The sequence below is a fragment of the Heptranchias perlo genome, chromosome X (assembly GCF_035084215.1).
Source record: "Heptranchias perlo isolate sHepPer1 chromosome X, sHepPer1.hap1, whole genome shotgun sequence".
In the NCBI taxonomy this organism is placed as follows: domain Eukaryota; kingdom Metazoa; phylum Chordata; class Chondrichthyes; order Hexanchiformes; family Hexanchidae; genus Heptranchias; species Heptranchias perlo.
The window spans coordinates 4,719,473-4,745,053 of NC_090370.1; the positions used below are offsets into that span (position 1 = coordinate 4,719,473).

The window sequence follows — 25,581 nt, forward strand, 5'->3', positions numbered from 1 at the left end:
TGATGCTTTAATTTTTCCTGTTTCTTTAGGTTAATACTTGTTAATCATGATCGCAAATTTTGGATCCCACTTCCAATTATTTTCCCTCTTCTCCTGAAAGCGCTAACTCTTGTTGGGGTGCATGCATCAGCCTCTTTCCCAAGTAGTGGCCATTCCTTATATGTGAGCCTGGATAATAATTATTGGCAGGCTATTTTATCATGGGTGGTATCACATCCGAACCTGGCCTGTGTGCACCCAACATCCACAGATGTACATTTTCCAGCAGGGATCGCTAGATTGGAATCAGAAATGGGAACTCTGGCTATGTTTTTTGTTTTCCTTCTTTAGCCTGGGGTGCAGAGGGCTATTGTCATCAAATTAATTCCAAACAAGCAGTTGTTTTTGCCATAGTCAGCTGGTCTTATTTTTAACTCCTTATTTCAGTTTTCTCTCATCTTTAGACTTCTCATACCAATGCTAGGGATCATTCCTCGGCTGAAGAAACATATACCTTCCTGCAGACCTATTAATGCCATACAGCAAGCAGTATCTGGAGGTGTGTGAAATACTATGTGGTGACATGCCCTCTGATATTTTTGAAAATATGCATATAGATTGGGTGGGGATAAGCAATTCACAATGAAAATCCTTAATCTAAAAATTACTTTTCCAGAATTTTATATTGGCCTGCATATAGATACAGTTGTTTAATGTATCCCAGACTGATGAAGTGAATAGTCTCCTTTCTCTGCTGGCTATGATGTCCAAAATGAAATAAGTTTGGCAAATCTCAAACAAGCTCTTAATGGACATAAATCAACAGCACAAAACAACCTATAATTTAGTACAAATTAGCACTCTTCATTCCCCAACTCAGATAGGCCCCAAGGATCAATGATTGGGGAAATGGAAGTGTGATACTGGTAGTTTTCTGACGTTCTAGTGAAGACAAATTGTGGGGAAGCACATCTAACCTGTAGTACAACTAACCTAGTAATGTTTGATGCCAACACCGGACACACACATTTGGAAACCTTTTTCATTCCCACCACAATCATCGTTCAGCTTGCTGAGCACAAAATGCAGTGATTCAAGTGACACTTACTTTGTGGATTAATTCCTCCTTCTCTGTAAAGACGTACCTTGATTTTCTTTTTCAGATGTTTTTGTGTACAGTGGCTGAGAAGCACAGAAATAGTCTGTGAAGATGCCGGATAAAGATAATTTATTTAACAGTGGTAATGACGAGGCTGGCCACAGTTCAGATGATATTTGCCGAGACTTCCTGCGCAATGTCTGCAAACGTGGCAAGCGCTGCAAGTTCTACCACCCCGACATTAATGAGGTGTCCGACTTGGGCGTAAAAAAGAATGAGTTTGTCTTTTGTCATGACTATCAGAACAAGGAGTGCACTCGCATCAACTGCAAGTTTATTCATGGGACAAAGGAGGATGAGGAACATTACAAAAAGACAGGAGAGCTTCCCCCACGCCTGCGCCTTACAGTGGCCATGGGTCTTGGCCTTTCGCCTTCTGACCTCTCTTTTAAAAAAGGTGAGGTTCCAATCTGCCGAGACTACCTGAAAGGTGACTGTCAAAGAGGATCTAAATGTAAATTCCGGCACTTAAAACGTGATGAATATGAGTATGAAAACAGAACTTTGGAGAGATTGTCACGCGACCAAGTGCTTTCTCCTGTAGTGCGTCGATATGACCCATTCACTGACCTCTATGACAGTGATCGCTATACTGACTACGACCATGTTCTAAAGAGGAGAAGAGTGGATGGCTTGCGATTTGAAACATATGATTTTAATATCCCAAACCCACGTCCAGTTGACCATCGGTTTCTAGAGGAGGAGAACTTGATGCTCCGAAAGCGTGTTGAGGAACTCAAAAAGCAGGTCTCCAATTTGATGGCAACTAATGAGGTACTTTTGGAGCAAAATGCACATTTCCGCAACCAAACTAAGGTGGTGACGCTGACCTCCACTCCCACAGCGACAGAGCAAACACTGGCAGCACCAACTGTGGGCACAATCACCAATTACAACCACGGTATAGCACAGACTCACACCACTTTGAGCAGCCAAGCACTTCAACCGCGACCTGTCACCCAGCAAGACCTAGTGGCAACTGTTGGAGCTTCTGCTGCGCCACCTACCAATGCTGCACCCCCAACAGCACAGCATCTTAATCCTGAGATTGCTTCTCTCCCGGCTGCGCTTGCCCAGACCATTGCCCAGGGGCTGGCACCTCCAGTTTCCATGGCCCCGGTGGCTGTCTCTGTTGCGCCAGTGGCAGTATCAATTGCACAAGCACTGCCAGGAATCACCATAAGCCATGCCACCACTCCAATGGTTACTTATCCAATTGCATCACAGAGTATGAGGATAACAGCAATTCCTCACTGAGGAGCCTTGAGATAAAAAAAAGAGTTGCATAAAGGCTTTAGAAAAGGTTCTGTGTTCCTATGTTGCTTCCCATGATGCGTGTTATATAAATATACACGCCAAAGCCAAATAGGATTCTGATCCAGCATTTAATTCTATTTGTACCAAAACTATTCCTCTTCAATCCATTATATATTATTTCTGATTTCTGAATACTTGTTTTACCCCCTCCTGTTTTAGTGCTCAGCTCACCAACTCTTGTAAATCCATTGCCTAACTTAATGTAAAAACAACTGCACGTGTCACAGGAACATTTTCTTATAAAAGGTTTCGTGTTTAGAATAAACTAGTCACTGGGCTGTGGTGCTGCGCAAAATATTCAAACCTCCTCTTCTTCTTTGTCTCCCATGCTTGGCTATTTGCATTCTTGACGCAAAAATAAAATTTCATAGCATATGAACTTGTAAATTTTCCTGGCAATAACGAGCAAAAAAGAATTAATTATTTTGAAACTAGGATTTTTTGTGGATGTTGCTGGCGCTGAATGACTGCCGCGTTTTCCCAGATAGTAGTCATTGCAATCCAATAAGTAATTCTCTGTGAAGCTTTTTGGGATGTTTTGATGATGTAATGGGATGCTATATAAATACAAGTACTTTTTAATCCTCATCAACTATCCAGATATTACACTTTAGTCCTCTCTCAATTTTGGAAATACTCATTATATTGCTTTTCCAAAGTGACTGTAATTAACTTGGAAGCCATTACAATGATCTTATTTCTGAATGAACCTAAAGTGTACTTTCAACTTTGTCATTCTTGGAGCACTGGATGTCCAGTGTGTAACATAAAAGTCTATTCAAATCCAGCCACACTGATGGGATTAAAATCTTAGCTCTTTGCTAGCTGCAAGGAAGATACATGAAGTGAGTTTAAGGAATCTGAATTCAATTTCTGCTGGACACCAGTCTACAACACAAAACTGTCCACAAGTTGGCAGTTTTACTTGGGCCAGTTTGCTGGAAGAAATGGGAAGGGGTTGGGGATTACGCTGATTCAGTAGGGGTGCTCTTCTGAGCTTGAAGTTAAGGCACATTACCAAGACATAGTAGAGGGAGCATTACTCTGCATCTAGCCTGTCTCTGCTCAATGCCCTCAGCACTGATGTCACATATCTTGAGTTGTGAATTCACCAAAAATAAAACAAAGGAAGTTTCTGTTTACCTGATGCTGGCAGTAGTGGCAATAAGGGAAACCAAAAGTGGGGGTGGGTAAAAGTGGTTAAAGAACAAGTGTCAATGATGGTTGCTCTGCATGCAGTTTGGGTCAGCAACACAGGAAATGCAAACCTTTTGCAAATCCTTGTTGAAAAAGAATATGTATTTCCACACCAAATATTGTAATTTGTATATGAATACAAGAAATGTATAAATTGTTCTATAAAATGTATGGAATATTAAAAAGATGATACTATATAGTACACATAAGACAGCTTAACCGCTGACTTATTTGGGACCAGAATGGAAGCTGCCTTTGAAGTATGCTGAGCCAAGCTGTAACAGATTGGTACGTGAACATTCACATTCAAGATCTCTTCCTTTTTTTTAAAAGCGACTTTGTAACCAACTGCACTAGGAACAGAGTTTGCCTTTTGCCGGCCAGCTGGCTTCAAACCAGAAATTATCTTTAAAGGCATCGTGAACACGGTGTATGTTTTTTTTAATATCGATTAACTCCTGGAAGTCCATAACCAGGTTCAATAGAAAACTACAGGAAATTAGGGTAAAATCTATTGGGATTTTGTGTTCAATTTCTGATCCATTTTAAAAACCCTGTGCAAACCTTTCCTATACCCACACGACCAGATGATTGATTTGTCTACATTTTCTTTAAGTTTGCTAAGATTATCTTATTAAATTTCAACATAATTAACAGTGTGAATGGTGAAAAATGGATTTTGTATTCACTGTTAAAACACCCTGATGTAACTGTGTGACAATTCAATTTCATTGAGCCAGGTGCTCATTTTTAAAGGGGTAGCTGTGACAGGGAACCCTAAGGTTGGTTACACTTGTGTTTTTATTTAATCAGCTAGTTATTGGGTACATTTAACCTCAATTGTTGCTTTTCTGTTAACCTTGTCTCCAACTTGTATATAGTAGCTGTTTAGTCTTATGAAATCTGTACGTGATGCTTGTCGGATTCTTGTGGGGTCTGGAAATTAGAACCATTGATCTAATCTTGCACAATTGAAAGAAGCTTAAGTGAGCAAATGTGTTTTTATTTGCAGTGTTTCCAATGTAATCCAGATAACTGAAACTTCTACTAGATACTTGTAGTAGCTCTTCAGCTACTGTGCCACAATTTATATTTTTCAGGGGTGGGGGGGAGGGAATTTTCATGTCACTAGACACCCCTTCCCCTTTCCTCATGCTGCAGTTGTGAACTTCCAGGATTCCCTGTGACTGACATTTACACAAGTACAATATTGTGTATGTAATTATGCTTATCAAACCATGAATGTTCAAGAGCCCTTCAAAATCAAAAGGGAGTCCTAATTTGTTTGATTTGATTTAAGAACGCAAACTGCCTCTTCACCAAGAGCTCCGGGGACATCACAAACTAATACCACCATGTCACGGTGGTGTCAGCAGTTAAAATAGTGCAAATAATAGATATTGCATTATATTCAAGGAATGTTCAAACTAGTTTGTGGTTTTTAGTTATAGGATTGACATATACGAGTGAATATAAGTATTATTCAATGTACAGTGGAATCCTGTTGTATGTAATGAGTCAGAATATGACAAACTTGCATAAATCAAGAATCGCTGTACCAGTACTGGCTAAGTCAGGATCAAATTGCAATTTATAACCATTTGCTTATATCAACAGAGTTTGTTTGTACTGCATCATATTTGCAGATTTGACTTTGATTCCTAGCAGACTATCTTCACGTTGTTGAATTAACATCGCTGTCATTACTAATGAAGTTTTTACGATATTCTGTTTATGGAAAACATTGAGTTACTGTTTTATAAAGTAGTATTTGGCTGTGGTATCATCTATTTGAGGATTGTAGTGGAATTTTTTCATCCTTCATAATATGCCAGGTTGGAGCAGGTTATTAACAATTGCTAATATTTGTATATCTGTTGAAACGTATTGACTTTTACACTTGGATAACTGATAATTTGGCAAAGATTGTAAACAAAAACGTGTTCCCCCACCCCCACCAAAATTTCAGTGTTGCCTAACCTTAAATTAACTTGTTGAGGAAAGGGTCTATTTTGCCCTGTGTGTAAAGTGAAAGTTTTTAGTAAAATAATTCTGTCATTATGAACCAATTTAGTTTTGCTTAGATATTCAGGAATCATATTAACCCTTTCTAGCCATAGACAGCTTTGGAAGGTAAAGACCAACAGCCCAAATATGGATATGTAATTCTGAATAAAATATCCTGACATGACAATGAAAACCCCAGACTTGCATAGTAAGGTACAAAAGAAATACCAACCAGATGAAAGAATCTCTCTCTCAAAATCTACGGTGTATGTAACATACACTAAACCTGTAATTATGTTGATGCTTATTATTGTGTCTTAAAATCTTTGGCCTACGTGGCACTCGACTGTACTCTGTTCTATGATAAAACATTTTTAAAAAGGTTTCTAAAGGCTGTAATCAAGTCTCTGAGCCTGGATAAAGGTGGTTAACGTCCCAGTAAAAATTAATGTAAAACTTTCAAACTAATTTGTATTTTTTTTATTAAAATGTATTTTGTTGTTTCACAAATTTCTGTGGATGGTGCAGCATGTTGCAACCATAGTGAGCTGTGCCACAGAGTGTTGGCACCTGCAATCTTTTACCCATTAAGTTCCTGATCTCTAAAGGCACCCTCACCAGGATGGCCTGCGGGCCCTCACTTCCTTGACCAGTGGCCCAACCAGTCTCCATCCACCTCCACCTTCCTCCGCCTGGCTGATCTTTTCCTTTAACTCCACTCACTTCCTTCAAATAAAAGGTGTCGCTATGGGAACCAGCATGGGTCCTCACTATGCCTGCCTTTGTGTGTCATATGTTGAGCATTCTTTGTTCCAGTCGTGCTCAGGTGCCCTCCATGATCTCTTCTGGCATGTAGATGACTGTGTCGTTGCTGCTTCCTGTTCTTGCCTAAGCTGGAGAATTTAATTAATTTTGCTTCTAACTTCCACCCATTCCTTACCTTTACATGGTCAATCTTTGACCCTGTCCACCTCTGGGGATAGACTGTCCACTGATATCTACTACATGCCCAACAACCTTGATTATACTTCTTCCAACCCAGTTTTTCTGTCTCCGTTACATCCGCTCTGACAACGCCACTTTCCACACCAGAGCATCTGAAATGTCCTCCATTTTCCTCAGCCGAGGATTTCCTTGCACTGTGATAGACATGGTCCTCAAAACAGAGTCCATCCCATTCCCTGAACTTCGCCCCTCACTCGTTCTACTCCCCTCTCCACCCCCCACCCCCCACCCCCCCAGAACTGTTATATGGTGCCCCTTGGCCTTATCTTCCACTCCACCAGCCTTCGCATTTGACAGATCATCTTCCGCCACTACCAACGTGATCCCACCACCAAACGTATCTTTCCCTCTCCTCCGTTTTCAGCATTCCAAAGGGACCAAACCCTCCGTGACACCCTGGTCTACTGCTCCATCACCACTAACTCCCGCTCACCTGCCCTTGCAAGCGCAAGAGATGTAACACCTGCCCTTTTGCCTCCGCCCACACCACCGTCCAGGGCCCCAATCACTCCTTCCGAGGGAGACAGTGATTTACTTGTACATCTAAGTATACTGTATTTGCTGCTCATGATGCAGTCTCCTCTATGTTGGGGGACCTAACGTAGTTTGGGGGATCGCTTTGTTGACCACTTCCCTTCTGCCCATAAGTGTGACCCTGAGCTTTCGGTCGCTTGTCACATTAAGCACCTTGGATGTTTTACTATGTTAAAGGTGCTATATAAATGCAAGTTGTTAATTCTCCATCCTACTCCCACTCTGACCTCTGTATTTGACCTCTTGCATTGTTCCAATGAAGCTCAACGTAAGCTCGAGGAACAGCTCCTCATCTTTCTACTAGGCACTTTACAGCCCTCTGGCCTTAACATTGACTTTAACAACTTCAGACTGTAACTACCACTCCCATTTTCTCTCAGACAACAGGTGCTGCTAATGGAGGATGGCTGCACCAGCATTTCCAGGAATGAGGGATGTTATAAATTGGATAGCCAGGTGTTGATGGATAGAATTCTAGAGCCTAGTCTTCAGTTGCTTCAAAGCCTTTATTCACAGAGATCCCCCTTACATGTTGTACACCACCGAGATCAGCTCACTTTTATAAATGGATACGAGAGTCCCCAATTGATACCCACCACCTGAATACAATTAACACTAATTGATATAAATCACATGGATACAATTAACAAGGGAGGCTGTGGGCAGGTGCTTGGGATGGGGATCCCCTATCAGTACATGGCCAGCGAGGTGGTATGCACCCCATGGGGTCTACCTGCCTTTTTCTTCCACCACATTCCCGGGCCACTGGAGCTTTCTCCACTTTGCCAGATTTTCCATGCTTCCCTCCCCTTTGCTATTCTGCTGTAATCATTCATATCCTCTGGGTCTCCGGCACATCTTTTGTTTCTCTAATTTCTCTCATTATTGCCTCCTTTTGTATCACACCATTATAACTTCTGTCATTTAATCATCTCCTGACCTTCACCTAATTGGTTCACAGATTATTGTTTTCCTTGTGTATGTGATAATTTTTTCTCCCCACCCCCTGTTCCCATAAGCTGCTGTTCTGTAACATCTTTCGGTTCTAATGAAGGGTCAAAGACCTGAAACATTAACCCTACCTCCCTCTCTCCACAGATGCTGCCTGACCTGCTGAGTGTTTCCAGCATTTTCTGTTTTTATTTCAAGTTCCTGCTCTCAGTTGTGCCACACTCGGGAGGTGCCAAGCTGAAACCAGATACTTCCTCATAAGGAGGCAAGTCATCACATTAACACTATTCCACAATCTGAACTGCATTTGCGTCCTTTCCAATCCTAACTTCCAGTACTTGAAATGCTCATTTATCCAATTATTTCACTACCATTCCCAAAACAGTTGAGATCTGTAAGGTGTAAGAACCAAACCACAACCTATTTTGACATTCTTGCACTTGACTCAATATTTTGAAAAATATTAACAAAATGGACAACCAGTGCTGCAAACAGCATCCTGCTGTAAATTGAAAGGATTAATATTGTGTATATATTGTACATATTGTTTGCTATGCTGTGTTTGACAATTTTTTAAAAATGCAATTACCCTTAGAATATACTTCCAAACAGTAGTTTAATGTTTCAACTGATACAGGTCTCCAGGACAGTAGAACTTATACAGTCCATGTGTATACTTTGTTTAATTGTGGACTGTTTAAAAGGAGAAAAAAGTATCTGCATTTATTTGTATGGAATCCTGTCAAATGTAGAACAATAAAGAACATTTTAATTTAAGAGTAAGCTTCCTGTCCAACCCTCATTTATTTTTGAAGTGTACATTAAAATAGTTGCTGAAAACGTCATTTTTTTGTTCTTAAAGTTGCATGTATGAGAGTTTAAGTGATGTCAATGTTTTATTAAAGGAGCAGTTGACTGCTTATTGTGTCTGAACACAGGTAAGCCTGACTTTCTGTTGAGCATGCTGATAAGAGACTTGAGAAGGAGCTAAGTGTGCTTATTGGATGACCTTTTCTATTGTTCAAATGCCTGATGAAATTAAACTTTTCTGGTAAGAACAGGCATAAAAAAACATTTTTAAGTGACGTGGCACAGCACACAATGTTGTTTCCAATTTCAGCTATGCCAGTAGTTAGTGGAAGGCAACTACATTCCCACAAGAAAGGAAGAACCATAGTGTCCTGCACTTCTTAGCAGCTGGTTTCAGGGTGGCAGCGCATTAGCTAAATTGTTACATCTTGATTGCTTATAGTCAGGTAGAGCGTAGGTCAGATGCAGGGGAATGACCCTTCCACTCTACCCCATCAATGTGCCTCAATTCCAAATTTCATAAATACAGTCTCTACTGTACCAGTGCCACATTTTCAGTTCCAGCACCAGGTATACTTATTTGTGCAGCATCTTTGTGCTTTGGACTCATGCTTACTTGGAACTGGATTGATAGCGGTCAAATTTGTTACACTTGGGATCCTTCCCCTACATCCCAAAACTAGAAAATAGATATGAATCCCTTCAATATGAATTCAAATTGAGGTGCCAGAGATAAAAGGACAATGTTTTAACGTGGTGCCACTGTAAAGATTTTTTAGTAATGTGGTGGAACTATGGGTCAGTGTAGTTCCTTAGTGAATTGGAGTAGTAGGACCCTGGTTCCCAACTGCAATTACTCATGACAGGAGACAGGTTCTTAATCTTGCTTGTACTGTCTTGGAGAATCAGCAGCAGAAAAGTGCTGCTCATCAGGGAGAGAAATCTGAGGACAGGTCACCCCAGATTTCAGCACTTGGTTACAAAGTGAGATTGACAGATAGTTAGCAGGGCACCTGTTTACACAATTTCCCAGCAAAAAGGGTTGGCAGTGTGGCGAAGGGAGGGAAAGGTAGCACCCAAAAAGGGGATAAAAATAAATCGATTGATCTTGAGGAGGATTTAATCTGAACAGGTTTCCTTTAGGTTTTTAGTTAAAACCATTGTAGACTTTGGACTTTCTAAATCTAATTTTGGGTTGGCACCTGAAGTGGGTCAAAGACAAGTCTGGTCCACTTGGCACAAAAGGACAAATGCCACAATTCAAGTTGTGTAGGATTTATTTTTTTTGCTTTTTTTTTGCTGATGTCTACAAGTTACAAACACTGGTAAACATGAAGGAGGTTTGAACCTTTACATCAACTGTTTCTATAGTAACAACTAAAAAATACACAAAGTAATATATATTGTAAGGCCTTATACATACATGATTGTGTGGTGCTTATAAAGAGTTGGTATTGTGTTTCTGTAACTTGTAGAAAAGAATCCATTTTGGTCACAAATTACTTTAGCAATAATGGATAAGAGCATGTGTCTGTGAGCAGGTTTTTTTTAAGGCAGGCAATAAAAAAGTAAAATAAGACTCAAAAATCCCATGCTATAAATTTAACTTGGGCTTGAATTTAATAATGTTCCACATTCACTACAGGCAACACAATCGAATTAACTGCCAAGTTGTTTTCCAAGTGCTGAGTTGGACGAGGAAGTTCTATAACAGCAACTCATTAACCACCTTTAGTATGCAGCTCATGAGAATTTCAGTAAATCTGTATAGTCTATTTCATTTTTCCCATAGGTTTCTCGCTCCTTTGACATCTTGCTAGAGAAGGTGAGAAAACAAATGATTGTAGCAGGATGTTCGAACAGCTTAAGCTGTTACCAGTCGAAATATGATTTTTTTAACAGACACACTATTTTTGAAGAGTCGAAATTGTGAGTTTTCAGTAAGCGTGCCATTGAACAAAATACCTTCCCTTCTAAAGCAATCTGCAAAGACTGTGAAAAGGGAAATTTAAGCATTTAGCAATTTAAGGAAATTCAAATGACTGACTTGCTTAAATGGTTAAAGCATTGTCAATTCAGTGAAAATTTTGAGGTAAGGAGGCATCCTGGATCCCAAATTAGATCTTGATTACTTGACTTTAAGAATGAGCAAAGAATTTTATTTAACTTGTCATTTTAAGTCTACCTCCATTTGATGTGCTATGACTTCATCAAATTTAAAGTCAGAACCGATGTAAACTTTCACTAGAATAATGCTGTGCCACTTTTTAAAATTTATTTATTCAAAATATATTGCCTTAATGATGAGAATTTTTTTTAAATGAAGGAAAATACCACAAAGATGCACTATTTTAACAACTGTAGCGTCACTCCCAATTCAAAAAGATTTGATTGAAAAGACCAAAGTGATTACATGTAAGGAGTTGCTCTCAAAAGGGCAAGACAAGTCCAAACTGTTTGCCCATGCATACAAGAACTGATCCTAGTAACAGTGGCAGTGTTAAATTGACGTTTTATTTCAGATGACTAGAAAAAATAATCTTTTTTTTCTCCATTCCGAAACGAACAAGGGCAATATTCGTCCTTCTAAAAGCAACTCCACCACAAAGCACAAATCTCACACAGCTTGTAAGAAATCCACATGTGCAAATCCAGAGGTATGTTACAGGCAAAAGCGTTTACAGTAATGCTGATTAACTCTGAATTTTGTTTAAATATTCTCCTCATCACCTTTTGTCAGTTAGCACTCACTCTAGCCCAAGGAATTCATAATAGGGAACAAAATGACATGGATTTATCAGTGAAATTTACACTTAAGTTTAGCACAATGCAATATGGAGTGCAAAAATGGACACTAATCTTTCAGTTCATTTATTGCCATTAAATCAGAGCGATTTTAATGTATTTGTTTCTTTCCTCTCCCTACCTCCTGCTGCCTCACACTGCTGCTTTTTCCTTCAGCCAAGAGATTGGAAAGGTCTGAGCTACTTCACAGGTGCCATCAGTGCTGTCCTAGAGATTGGCTAATAGGAGGTGCACTTTGTGAGGTAGGAGTGTTCATCCCTTCCCCCGCCTTGCAAGATGCTAATACTTGAACATCATGCAAGGGTCTCATCTAGCAGCCTCAGCAAGAAGTGGCAGAACTTACCCAATGAGGACAGATGAGTTTGTATGTTAGAGTGGGATTCAAAGTTGTAACTCTCGGGATTAGGAGCCCAATGCTCCATTACTAAAAACCCTGCACTCCAACAATGCTGGTATTGGGGCCACTGCATTTTCAAATCTTGGGTTTTAGTCGTCTTTTTAAAAAAAAAATAGGCTCAACAACAGAAAAAGTTGGATGAACAGATCTATTTACTTTTTTGCATTATTGGTTTTGTTTGGGCTTGAATACTTTACACAGAAAATGCTGAGGTACGGTTGATGTTGCTGCTGCCCCCAATGGACTAATACAGTTACATATCTGTTTCCTGGTATACCAAGCATGAAGCAGAAAATTCAAACAACCCTACAAATGAGAAGCAAAAGATTTGTCGGCAGATTTGGTGAAACTTTGTTCACTTTTTTTTCAATGGATTGTGTGGCATTATTAGCTATATACTTAAGAGTTTGACCATTCAGAACTTGTCCTTAACTTGTGAAATTCAGGTTTCTGGATCTTTCTTAGGCATTCTAAAACCATCAAAAATTTGGCTTCAACCTTTCAAGTCTAAAGGCGCAAATGCTCATCCCTAGTTACAAATTTTCATAATATTTTGTTCATAACCAAGGGGGTGTAAACTTATACGTTTGTTTCCTTCTGTCTCTATGTTTTTCATCTGATTATGTCGAATAGTGCTGATTTTCTGAGAATTGTGAGGGTGTTAGACTTGATGTGATGATTAGGGATCAGTGTTGTAGTTTCCAAATTCAGATCAGTTCAGACACCAATTTTCCATTTTCAGGTGAGTGCAGCAACGAGTGTTGCAGGAAAAAAAACCTGGCGCCTGTGCCATAGATTTTTCTATGGTTAAGAAATCCATATTTAAACTTCAGATTCTCACGACTCAAGCTAATGGTGATGCAATATCAAAAACGAGGGAACATGCCCAAAATCAGCTGATGTGTGGGCGAGACAAAAATAAGTAGCAAATCTAAACTAATTTTTAAAATAAATTACTTAAGTTCTTAGCATTACACTTTTGTTTGTAAAAGTAACAATAGGATGATAATATTAGATTGTTGTATGTATAACTTTTCATCTAGTAAAAGGTTTTCGTCCTAGTCACACAATCATTTTGCTGCCTTTTTATAGTTATCTTAAAGGAGTTATGTTGCCTTGCAAGACCATCTAATCTATTTGTAAATATTTTGTGAGGGTGCCATTACATGCTGGGTTGGGATCATTTGAATAAACGTTTCTGAAGGTGACATTTTTACTAATTTTTAGTATAAACTACTTGGAGTGGTAGGGGAGGGATTGAAAGTGCTCCACAGCTGACCAAACACTAGCTGTAATGTGATGTATTAGCCGGAAAGGAACATTTTCCAATAAACCAGTTTACCAGCAAAATTCTCCAACACGCCCCTATTAAAAATTTTTCCTTATTTAGTAATCTTTCAAAGTAAGCTTCATGTTCATGTTGGGGTGGGGGGGCATTTAAAAAAGCAAGTTAAAAGAAGAGCCACAAAAATTCATCCTCCAAAATAGTAGATTTAACCAGATGTATCCGACTTTCATTGCTGGTCTTCACTAATATTAAACTTGCTCGTGAACTTCAAGACTCAAAAAAAAATCACTTATGTTTTTGTCCCATCAAAACAACTCATTATATGATATTTCAAGCATAAGATTCTGTAATTAGTAAACATTTTTAAAAAGCAGATTATAAATTTAATGTAACTGTTGTAAAGTATAATTATAGTCAAATAAGCTCATGATGAGAACCCATTTCTAAATAGGATTTTTTTTTGCCAATTAATGAGTGGATTATTACATTCAAACCCTGAATTTGAAGAATCCTAGAATATTGAACAAATTTGAGTAATTAATCTTCATTTGCTCTTTTTTCAGATACCTTCCTGTCTGTACAGTAATTGTAGATATAGCCTCTGTTCTATAATTCCCTGCTCAGGGACATTAACAGCATTCATATTCTTTCAAGCACGCCTTCAGTAACAACACAGTAAATTTCACAATGTCATTTGGTGATGATAGGATAGTTCTTGTGTTGTAAACTCCTTTTTTTTTTAAAAACTATTTTTTATAAGGCTTGTGTTTTGAGTTCGATGGGATCACTCCTAGATTCCTGTTGTCCCTCAGCTTCGGGGGGATGAGCTCCTTTAAGAATAGCCAGTCTCTCTGAGAGACCTCTCATCCTGGGGAAGAGGATAAAATCGTACAGCAGTGCTGCTATAGCACCCCCTATCAGAGGACCCACCCAGTACACCTGCAAAGATAAAGAAATAATAAGATTGAGACACAAAATAGTATTAACAAATCAGAATTGAGCACTTTTCCTCAATCTTTTACTTTCCTAAAGTTGGTGACTGAGCTAGGGTATGGTTCTATAGGTGTTGATATCCCATCAGTAGCTCGCCCAAGTGGCTATCTTTGTGTGTGAACATAGACAGTGTTGGTCGACAGTGTGGTCAGCAGCTATTGTACCATGGAAGCATCACAGACAAGCCTGATCCTGTTCTCATCCAACATGTGCACATGTACACTTTCCCGGAGGGGTCACTTGTGATTAGGAGCAGAAATCCTGGCTTAATTTTTTCATCCCTAGCCTAAGGACACTTGACATCCTGGTTGCAATCAGCTAACTCAGCTCGAACCACGGAACTTACTGATCTGATGGTTCAGTACCACTCAGCCATTAGGCCACCCTGAGTTAAGCATTTTAATATATTTGGCACAGTACACCACTGGCATGTAAAGTCTGTGTAGTCCCATCAGTTGGGTAGAACTTTGAAAAGAAGTGGCTGTGATAACCTGGACAATCCCTTGTTCCCTCCCTTATCCAGACAAAATAAGATTTTCTGATTCCCAATGTCTGCTTGCTTCAGGATTGCTGAATGCTTACCCTTTGCAGTTTCTACAGTAGCATCCATCTTTTCCGCTGCTTTAGATCTTTATTTAAATGTTTTTAAAAGTTAGTGAACAAATAAGATTACCTTCTACCAGACCAACTTCAAGAGCATCCCTTAGTGCTTCAGTGAGACCTTTCCATTTCTCATGACAGCCTTCCTTATGAATTCTCTAAATGAGATTGCTAACTTAATGACAATTTGTGCTGAATTATGGACAATTTTGCTTTTTAATTAAAACATAAACCTCTTTTTAGAATCTTGGAGCACAGGAGGAAGCCATTTAAACTAGTCTTTCAGATTACTCAGGAATTAAGGGTATGTTTAAAAATGCATACTTCATTTAGAAGGTGAATAGCTTGCTCGTAACTAATATATAGGGATAGGGACTCAATAGAACTTTTGAAGTTTCTGAACTGATGCATCCTCTAAACTGCAGCATGGTATCGGTTGTTAACATTGCCCCTTTAAATAAAAAAAATTAAAATGGTGCTCACATACATGTGACAGTAACTGGAGTAAAAATTTGTTTTGCTGGCATTATGAGGTATGAAGTTATTTGGAAGAAATATTTTTATTGCAAGTTTTGTGTGATCTAAGGAAGAATAGGAAGCTCAGGTAACATGATTATGATGCATTTCAGAACAGTTTTATATGTTACCATAGTGACATTATAGATTTAATACATTTAGAAACTGTGATAGAATGGAGCTTTTAGTACAAGTACATTTTTGTAAAAGTTTAAGAAATATGTGGGGGGGGGGAAAAAAAAGAAAGACTTGCATTTCTATAGCGCCTTTCATGACTTCAGGATGTCCCAAAGCCCTTTACAGCCAATGAAGTACTTTTGAAGTGAAGTCACTGTTGTAATGTAGGAAACCTGGCAGCCAATTTTCGCACAGCAAGCTCCCACAAACAGCAATGTGATAATGAGCAGATAATCTGAACATCATATCCAGTGCTGAACAGGTTTTATATAAAGATCCCACTTTTGAAATTCACTACCAAAATCGAATGGATTGCTTCAATTCGTGAACAGAAAATACTGACAACTTATGGCCTTTAAGAACGTCACAATTAAGTAAAATAAGATCAGATACATACTGGGACAAAACGACCTGAAATAAGTACCCTGTCCCCATTGTAATAAACTTGAACTCAGAGCTATATTGACAACTCTCCCAGTGGAATTATCAGGAATTCTTGGCCATAGGTTACAGTGATGGGTAACTTACTCTGCAAAGTTATTGGGTTATAAAAATCCCCATAGTTCCTAACTTGGTGGTTTCTGGTTAAATAGTTGGTGATTGAAGCAGTTTTGGTGCATTTTATAACAACCTTTCATGTTTTCATTTTTTTAAGCAGGTGTTCTTTGTTCAGCTGCCCACTGTATTTTAGTTGAATTCAGTTTGTTCTTACCCAGTGATTTCCAAAGTTTCTAGTGAGCACAGCTGGTGCAAAGGACCGTGCTGGGTTCATTCCACACCCTGTGTAATACAGCTGGAGAAAGCAGAAGACAGTCTGGTATTATTCCATATTATTCCAATCAGACATAATTTCAAACAAAAAAAGTTTTAAAAAATCAATTCAGAAGAAAAAAGGTGTTAATTACAACTCTGCACCACTTGACTATCAAGAGACATGTTTAATTACCTGTCGTGATTTCAACAGTCAGTACTACACAAGACAGTATGAGAGGAGAAAAGGCCATTTGCCAATCAAACCTAATTCTTCCAGTAGACCATGGGGTCTATTTTGACTTTTGGGAACACTGGTTGGCGCCCATTCTGGCGGTGAAGTGGCCCCCTGTGATTTTGATGCTCCGGCCTTGTTTACATTTGCCAGGCGAGCTGCAGAGCACCAAACAGACATCCTGACGCAGCTCACCACATTCGGCAGAAGAAAACAGGCCGGAGCCACTGCCAGGAAGGTAAGTTGCTTGGTGGGGTGGGGGGAGGCATGATTGCATAGGGTGGGAGTACTGGGGCGGCACGGCCCAGATTATTTTTGTGGGCCCCACAGGTGCACTCCTGCTCCTCTGAGGCCCACAAAAATAATTCAAGACATACCTTTAGAGGACCTCTTCTCTTCCATTGCCCATGGAACTGACCAAAACTTGCACTGTGCAGGCTCCGACCAGATCCTACCTAAAATGGCACTCAGGGTCTTATTTACGTGATAGGACCCTGATTTCCATATTAAAAGGGGCTTATTGCCTAAAACAGGCAGGTGCTTAGGACACCTGGCGGTAGGCCCTCTTTTTAAAATGGAGCTGGCCGCATCGCTGGTGTTAATGGGGCGGTAAGGCTATTCCCCATTTTGGGGACTTTACTGCCCCATTAACGCCAGGTGAAGCGAGTGAAATTCGACCCTCGTGCCGTTTGCACTGTCATAGACTCTCCCAAGCTTATTTATCATCCTGAAGGTATATAATCATGGGTAAAATGCCCAAGACAGAATTGGGATTTGGATTGATGCAGTAAAAATCAATTAAAATTGATGCTCTAAGGAGGCTGACACATCTATAATGGCCACCTGTCTTTGCTTGACATTCATACGTTCCAGCAGGAGTCACTGAATAGTGATCAAGAGCATGAACCCTGGCTAATTTATTTCTCCTTCCTAGTCTGGTGGGGTATGAAGGCCAATTTTAGAGCCTCAGTTGTGCCCCAGCCAAGATAGTCTAACTCAGTACACACTGGGGATCTTCTTGATCTGTATGGCTCAGTGCCACACTGTGGCATTTAGCAACTAAGCTGTTGAGAGAACATTCGTTACCTTTTAGTCCAGAGTTGAGTATATCCTCCATGTGTGACTCTGCTGTTATTTATTTTAAAATCTACTCCTTTGGTAAAGTTGAGGTAGAAATTTGCAGACTTACCCCAAAGAAGTGACCCACAGTGAGGGAAAAACCAATGATCATGGCTGCTGAGCCCATGAATCCATTTCTGCGAATGTCTGTTGTAGCAAAAATACAGAGAACGAACTGAAGAGTAAGGAATATCTCCACAGCTGTAGCCTGGCCAAGACCCACTCCGGCATGCAGCTAAAGAATAAAAAGAAACATCACGAAGAGAAATGTAAAATATTAACAGACCAGAAATGAATATAGAGGGGAATATTTACAGGTGTCTTTACCTGCTGACAAAGCCGTTGAACCACACAGACCCATAAGTATACAAAATTCTACAGCCCCGCTCCCCCCTTAACACTGTACCCGGGTCTGAACTCATGCTCGTGTTTGAATTCCATCTGAAACCACAGGCACTTTAATATTAGTGGATGCTACATGACAGAAAGGAGTGCACACTTTAGAAAAGAGTGGCTTAGTGAGAGGCCATTACTGAATCTGACTAAGTGTCATTGCTTCAGGAGCCAGGCAATCAATTAATGAAATAACCCAATGAGTACAATCTGATCAGTGGAGTCAAGCTCACTCAAATGGTTTTTTTACCAATCTCCATAGCATCTTATTCCCCCTTCCTTTGTGAATCAAACAGCCAATAAACAAGAGCAAACAACCTGTGTATTGGGCTGAGAATTTTTTTTGGTGAGTTTTAGTGTTCATCAAGTTGAAGGATGTTGGTGCTGGATGCAAAATGGAACTGTTTCACTTTTGGAATGAGTGTCAGCATCAAACATCTGGGTAAAACCAAAGCTCTCTCTACTTTGCCCCAACGGTATGCCTTAACCTTCAAGCTCAGAAGAGCATCTTGTAATACACCAATTGGATTTTTTCCCCATTTTTCATAGACGACTTTTACACTCTGTATGAGAATGACAACTTGTGCTAAATTAGGCGCAGTTTAGAGTTGTGGAACCATGTTCACGTGGAACTGGGTTGAGACTGTCCAAACTTGTTTCACAAAGGATCCTTGCAGCTAACAGAGACTGTGCAATGAGCCATGATTTCAAGGAGAAGGAAGCCATATTTGAGGAAAAAAGTTAAATAATTAAAAAGTAAAACTTTAACCTACCTCCCATCAGGAAAAGAGTTGAATTATGACCTCCTTCCACAACTGTCAAGAAAAATCTATGTGTGTGAACTCAACACTGGAATATGTATTACATGATAAACTAGGATTTTCTTCAGCATATAGGAGACTTACAACATCCTATAATTAAATCATAACCACAAAGAAATTTGGCCAAATATCGAAGAACTTTTACACTTAATTTTTTTAATACCTGTCCTCTATGAAATCCTTGTCATCTCCTAATTCCCATTTACCCATATGTCCAGCAGAATATTTTTGAGGAAAAGTTGCTTCATTTTCTAAACGTGCACTAAAATTTCAAATTTTCCCGCATCTGATAGCAAAGATCCATCATGAATCTAATTGTTCTTCATTACAATGTGCCCACTCCTCATTCTCTTGTGCATTCCACGATATATAACATTAAGAACAATAGGAAATAAAACAAAAAAAAACTATTATTGTTTGGGAAAACCAGATAATCAAAAGATGAATTACTAAGGCATATATGGTTCTCTGATTGTACATGCACACTATGCTATAGTGCATAAACAGTAATACTTGTTATGCCTATCATAAGCTTACTGTACATGTATCATACAGCAATGTTATACCATTTTTACAAGAGTCAGACCCCATTTGTACATATGCTGTTTTCTTGGCTGATGTACACATCTGAGATGCCAGACAAATTGCAACCCATTATCAAGACAGTTTATCCTAACAAATGCTTTGCATTTTTTTTGCAGTTCATGGAAGGGATCAATGCCAATTGAATTGGAAATCCAAAGTGATCCAAATATATATGAAAAGACTTACATTTTTATAGCGCTTTATTATATCTCTCAAAAAAAATCTCAAAGTACTTCACGTACAGTGAATTACTTTGAAATCCAGTGACTGTTGTCATGCAAGCGAATGTGTACAGCAGTGTGATGAATGACCAGTTAATCTGTTTTGGGTGATGTTGGATGGGACCTGGGGAACTCCCTGCTCTTTGAATAGTACCATGGGATCGTTAGCATCCACCTGAACCAACAGAACAGGTAGATGGGACCTTGGTTTAATGTTTAAGGATGAGTGTGACACTTCAGGCTCAGTAGTAAATACCTAGATTTGATTTACTTCAAGCTATTTTGGTCTGAATGTATCAGTCTCTTTAAATTAAAAAAAAAAAGACTTTTTATTAATATAATAGTACACAGACAGCGAAGCAAAGTGTAATTTGCCATGTTCTATCACAGCAGTTGATGCATGGAAGGGCATAATGCATTTTGCATCCAGTTCTTGGTGGGCTAGTGGCTAATTGTACATTTAATCCTTGACAGGTTATACATCTGAGCTCTGGCTAGCTGTTTTGGATTATGTCTTGATTGTTGGCACGCTAGTAGTGAATTATGTGTCCATTTCTTGAAAGGCTAATGGTGGCTTGTGTGTCTGTGCTATCTGAAACTTAGGCAGTCAGCTGAAGGAATGGTAGTGGGTATCCATGTGAATCCTGGGGAAGAGAGAAGGAGAGAAACTCCAGCCATTATTCCCGGTAGCCAGGAAAGACTCACACTAATTATCAGTTTATAGTTTCAATCCCCAAAAATTCAAATCTTAGGACCACCAAAATCAAAACCTGAAAAACCTTGATTACTTATTCCTATGGTATATCACAGAGGCACTGAAAGGTAACACTGAAAGATAATACCTGATGTGATTGAACTTTCTTTTAAAGAAACATTTGTATTTATATAGCGCCTTATCATGTCTTTCAGATATATCTTAAAGTGCTTCATATACAATAAAGTACTCTAAAGTCAATTGACTTATTATGTAGGCAAATGCAGCAGCTATTTTGTACACAGCAAGATCCCAAAAAGAGCAATGAGATCAATGACCAATTAATCTATTTTTGGTGGTATTTTGCGCACAAGATCACAAAAACAGCAATGAGATCAGTGACCAGCTAGTCTGCTTTGGTGGTGTTTTGCGCACTATAAGATCCTAAAAACAGCAATAAGATCAGTGACCAGCTCGTCTGCTTTAGTGGTGTTTTGCGCACAGCAAGATCCCACGAACAGCAATAAGATCATTGACCAGCTAGTCTGCATTGATGATAGTTTGCATACAGCGAGATCCCACAAACAAATTAGATCAATGACCAGCTAGTTTGCTTTGGTGTTTTGCGCACAGCAAGATCCCACAAACATAAATTAGATCAATGACCAGCTAGTCTGCTTTCGTGTTTTGCGCACAGCGAGATCCCACAAACAAATTAGATCAATGACCAGCTAGTCTGTTTTGGTTTTTTGCGCACAGCGAGATCCCACAAACATAAATTAGATCAATGACCAGCTAGTCTGTTTTGGTGTTTTGCGCACAGCAAGATCCCACAAACATAAATTAGATCAATGACCAGCTAGTCTGTTTTGGTGTTTTGCGCACAGCGAGATCCCACAAACAATGAGATCAATAACCAGTTAGTCTGTTTTGGTATTTTGTGCACAGCGAGATCCCACAAACAACAATGAGATCAGTGTCTAGTTCGTCAGTTTTGGTGTTTTGCACACAGCATCATCCCACAAGCAGGAATGAGATCAGGAACTATTTAGTCTGCTTTTGGTGATAGTTTGCGCACAGCAAGATTCCACAAATACCAATGAGATCAGTGACCAGTTTGTTTCTGGTGGTGATGGTTGAGAGAGGAATGTTGGCCAGATCACAGGGCAAACTCTGTACTCTTCAAATAGTGCCATAGGATCTGTTAGTCTATACTGTACATGTGCCATAATTGACACTGAGACATATACTAGCCATAGAGTAGCAGATGCAAGTGAGTTGTTACTTTTTACCGAATGCGTCCACAATATGAATACACTGACCTGAATTACACACGTTGACCGGGTCTTGTGACAGAGACCCTGTTCATATTGTAGCCTTTATTCTGGGGTAAATCAAGTACAGATTCTAAAGGCAGTAACTGCTAACCATTTATTTGTTTCTAACCAGTAAATATTGTTCTGGAGGAAGCAGTGACATCATGTTAGAGCACTGCTTGTACACTTGCTTTGTAGCACTGCAAGGCATGGACAAAATGTGATTCTATTTTAAACAGCCAGAGCTTTTCCCAGGTTATTCCAATCGTGATATCAGCATCTCGACAAACTCGCAGAACCGTATAATCCGTGGTGTAAACCCTGGCAAAATATCTGATTCCAGCATAATATAGTTTCTAGGCTTCTAACCCAAGCTCTGGAATTCCCTCCCTAAACCTACCTACCTCTCCTCCTTTAAGACACTCCTTAAAACCTACATCTTTGACCAAGCTTTTGTCCTAATATCTCCTCATGTGGCGCAGTGTCAAATTTTGTTTGATAACGCTCCAGTGAAGCGCCTTGGGACGTTTTACTACGTTAAAGGCGCTATATAAATGGAAGTTGTTGTTGATACTTTACTGGTAGATTGGTGGCTTCACTTTGAACTGATAATAGGGTGCTCAGAGCTCCTAATATGAAAACTGACCCGCCTACCTGTGGGTTCAATTCCTGTCTGTTACATTAGAGGGGGTTTTTGGTCGTCTCCACATGCCTCCAGCAGGCACAAAGAAGATTTAGCTGTGACTGTACTGGCATCTGTTCTTCACGACCATGTCATTAGACTTTAAAGGTCCTAGGCCTGCAGTACTGTAAACCATGCAGACCCCAGAGCCATTCCAGAGTCACTGCAGCTAGCAATGCAAACGCGCACACTATATAGGGAGCTTTTGAACTCAATCAGCTGTATCTCCAGAACGAACATGAATTCACAGCTGAGTGAAGCTTTGCTTTTGTCTTTTTTTTTAACTTTATTTTCCATTTTGAACTCCAGCAATTTACAACAATAACAAATGTGTACAAAATCAAAAGCACCGCGTGCTCCCTGTCGCACCAGCTAATATCTCAAGCAGACTGGAGGTTTCATAAATCTTTAGATATATTTATAAGACCCTGAAAACGTCCAGGCTATGTAATGGTAGATTTAACCCACGAGGCCTTTATTTAAAATAAAATTCCGAAGTAATGTAATCGCATAAGATAAAAGTAACACTCCAAATAAAACCACAAGTCAACAAACTCCATTATTTTGGACCTGAATTGAAACAGAAATTAAGATTTCCCCTTAAAATGATTTATCGTTTGAAATACAAGAAAAAGGGTATCCATCAAATTGATGGAGTATTCCGAGGCTGTCATTTTGGATTATCCGAATAAATATTCATCTCAGAACCACTCAAAATAAATCAGCAAAGATCTCAAAACACACCAGATATTTAACTTGCACTGTAAAATAAGAATCACGAAAAACTACTGTTACTAATGATTTCAGTAATAATTTTTAAAAAGCAAAGCGAGCATCGGGTGTGTGTTTAAGGATTAACCCATTAAATACTGTTTACATGTTTTCCTCTTTGGCCCATAGATTAAGACTAGAGTTATACTGCATTCTGTGCAATCTCAAACCCTTGCATTATTATTTCCAAAAACGTTTTACCAGAGTTCCAAATGTATTTTTCTTTCAAACATTAATTTGCCAATTAGATAAAGTTTAATTTTTACAACAGTTTTGTTTCACTGTCTGTATAGATTTCTGATTAATTTATCCTATCATCTTTACTACTTCTTAAGATGTTAGTTAATGTTACCTCAATCCATTCTCCAGGATATTTCACATCTCAAGCCCGTTACTTCAATAAAGAAAACTTTTAAGAGTCATATTTTGGTCTCTACACGTTTACACTCGTTATATTAACTGCTTCTTGTTACTATCCTTTTCAAACATTGATTTTCCAGGACATTTACCATTTTGCTTCCCACTTTAATATTTGTTTTCCTAATAGGGTTTTAGTTTGTACAAATTCATATTTTAACTTTTTTCCTCCGTATAAGTGCATGTTTGCCAATATATTTACCGTGTTGAGCCCCAGGTTGCCCCGTACCGATGGAGGGGTGACCCCATACAGCACAGCTGCCCCCGCCACTGCCCCCAGGAGCTGAGCTGCCATGTACATTACACAGCGGAACATGCTCAGCTGCGCCCCCAGCAGGAAGGCGAAGGTAACGGCCGGGTTGAGGTGCGCCCCGCTGACATGTCCAACCGCCTGTACCAGGGCAGCCAGGACAAAGCCAAAACCCAGAGAAACCAGCAGCACGTTCACGGGGCCCGGAGACCATCGCATGGTAAAGCCCAGTCCAAAAAACACGAAGAGCATGGTAGCAAAAAACTCTGCAAAGACTGCCCTCCAAAAGGGCATGGATTTCAGCTCCCACATCATCCCGATCTTCGAAAGAGCAGACTATTAAAAAAAAACAGAAAATAAAAAAAAAAGTGATGGAATTGTCTCCTGGCTCCTCAAACGTTTCCCCCAATTTTAATTGCACAGAATGAAGTATTTATAGGGGACTCTGAATCTGACAACATTATCTGGGGGAGGGACCTGTCCAGTTTGTAACTGCATTTAACTGTTTCATCCCAGGACACTGGGCACATTCCAATGATTTCCATTTCCAGCACCCTCGGTCTGCAATCGACTATAAACTTGGTAACTATGTTAAAAATACGAGAACAATTAGGAAGGAACTACAAAATGAAATTATCAAATGTAAAAAGAAATAGTAAAGTATTTTACAGATACATAAATGTCAAAAGGAAAATTAAGATATTGATAGGGCCACTAAGGGATGCACAAGATAAACTCACAGGTAATGACAGTAAAATAGCAAAAATATTGAATAATTGTTTTGCCTCACTCTTTACCAGGGAGACTAACAAGGTGGACATGAAGTGATCAAAAAAACATCAAGACACTTAAGATAGAAAGGAAGGAGATAATTGATAAACTAGACAAGCTTAATGAGGGTAAAACCCCTGGTCCGGATGGATTGCATCCGCACGGACTAAAAGAAGCTGAAGAAGAGATAGCAGAGGCACTATTATATATGTATTCAATAGAAAATGGAATAGTGCCAGAGGACTGGTGGACAGCTAATGTTATTTCTATATTCAAAAAGGGGGATAGAACAAATCCAGGGGACTATAGACCAGTTAGCTTAATGTAGGCAGTATGAAAGATATTGGAATCTTTAATCAAAGATGTGATAGAAAAACATCTAGAAACTGAGAATATAATAAAGAATAGTGAGTACAGATTTCAAAAGGGAATGTCATGCTTGACCAACCTTATTGAATTCTTTGAAGAAATAACAAAGAGTAGACATGGGTAATGCAGTGGGTGTGATATATATGGACTTTCAAAAGGCCTTCGATAAGGTACCGCATGGTAGACTCACGACTAAGGTCAGAACATGTGAAGTCAGGGGATAAGTAGCAGAATGGATAGCAAACTGGCTACAAAACAGAAAACAGAGTAGGGGTTAAAGGTAGCTACTCAGACTGGCAAATGGTGTGAAGTGGTGTTCCACAGGGATCGGTGCTGGGACCACTGTTGTTCACAATTTACATAAACAATTTGGACTCAGCAATCGGAAGAACTATATCAAAATTCAGAAGACAAATTGGGGGTATAGTTAATACTGAGGAGGACTGCAACAA

At 39.4% G+C, this 25,581-nt stretch overlaps 2 protein-coding genes across 5 annotated transcripts in view; one reads left to right on the forward strand and one right to left on the reverse strand.

Moving 5' to 3' along the window:
* LOC137307194 (zinc finger CCCH domain-containing protein 10-like) overlaps positions 1–25,581 on the forward strand; it is a 75,780-nt gene that overhangs the window by 5,919 nt on the left and 44,280 nt on the right. Inside the window, exon 2 of one of the 4 annotated variants that reach the window (XR_010959061.1) lies at positions 8,297–9,073. The exons of 2 other annotated variants lie outside the window; for them this stretch is intronic. Coding sequence is in view for 1 of the 2 variants with exons in the window: in XM_067976566.1 (XP_067832667.1) it covers positions 1,190–2,395 (1,206 nt within the window). In the remaining variant the exon portion in view is untranslated. Of the gene's footprint in view, positions 1–1,142; positions 9,074–25,581 lie in introns of those variants that run through there. One more of the 4 variants, XM_067976566.1, reaches the window with a different exon arrangement.
* On the reverse strand, positions 13,730–24,417 carry LOC137306934 (lens fiber major intrinsic protein-like). The gene is made up of 4 exons (XM_067976314.1): positions 23,942–24,417; positions 17,910–18,074; positions 16,448–16,528; positions 13,730–14,388 (listed from the first exon to the last, which is right to left on the reverse strand). Exons 1-4 carry the CDS (start codon positions 24,302–24,304, stop codon positions 14,203–14,205), a joined length of 795 nt encoding a protein of 264 aa, XP_067832415.1. The 5' UTR covers positions 24,305–24,417; the 3' UTR covers positions 13,730–14,202.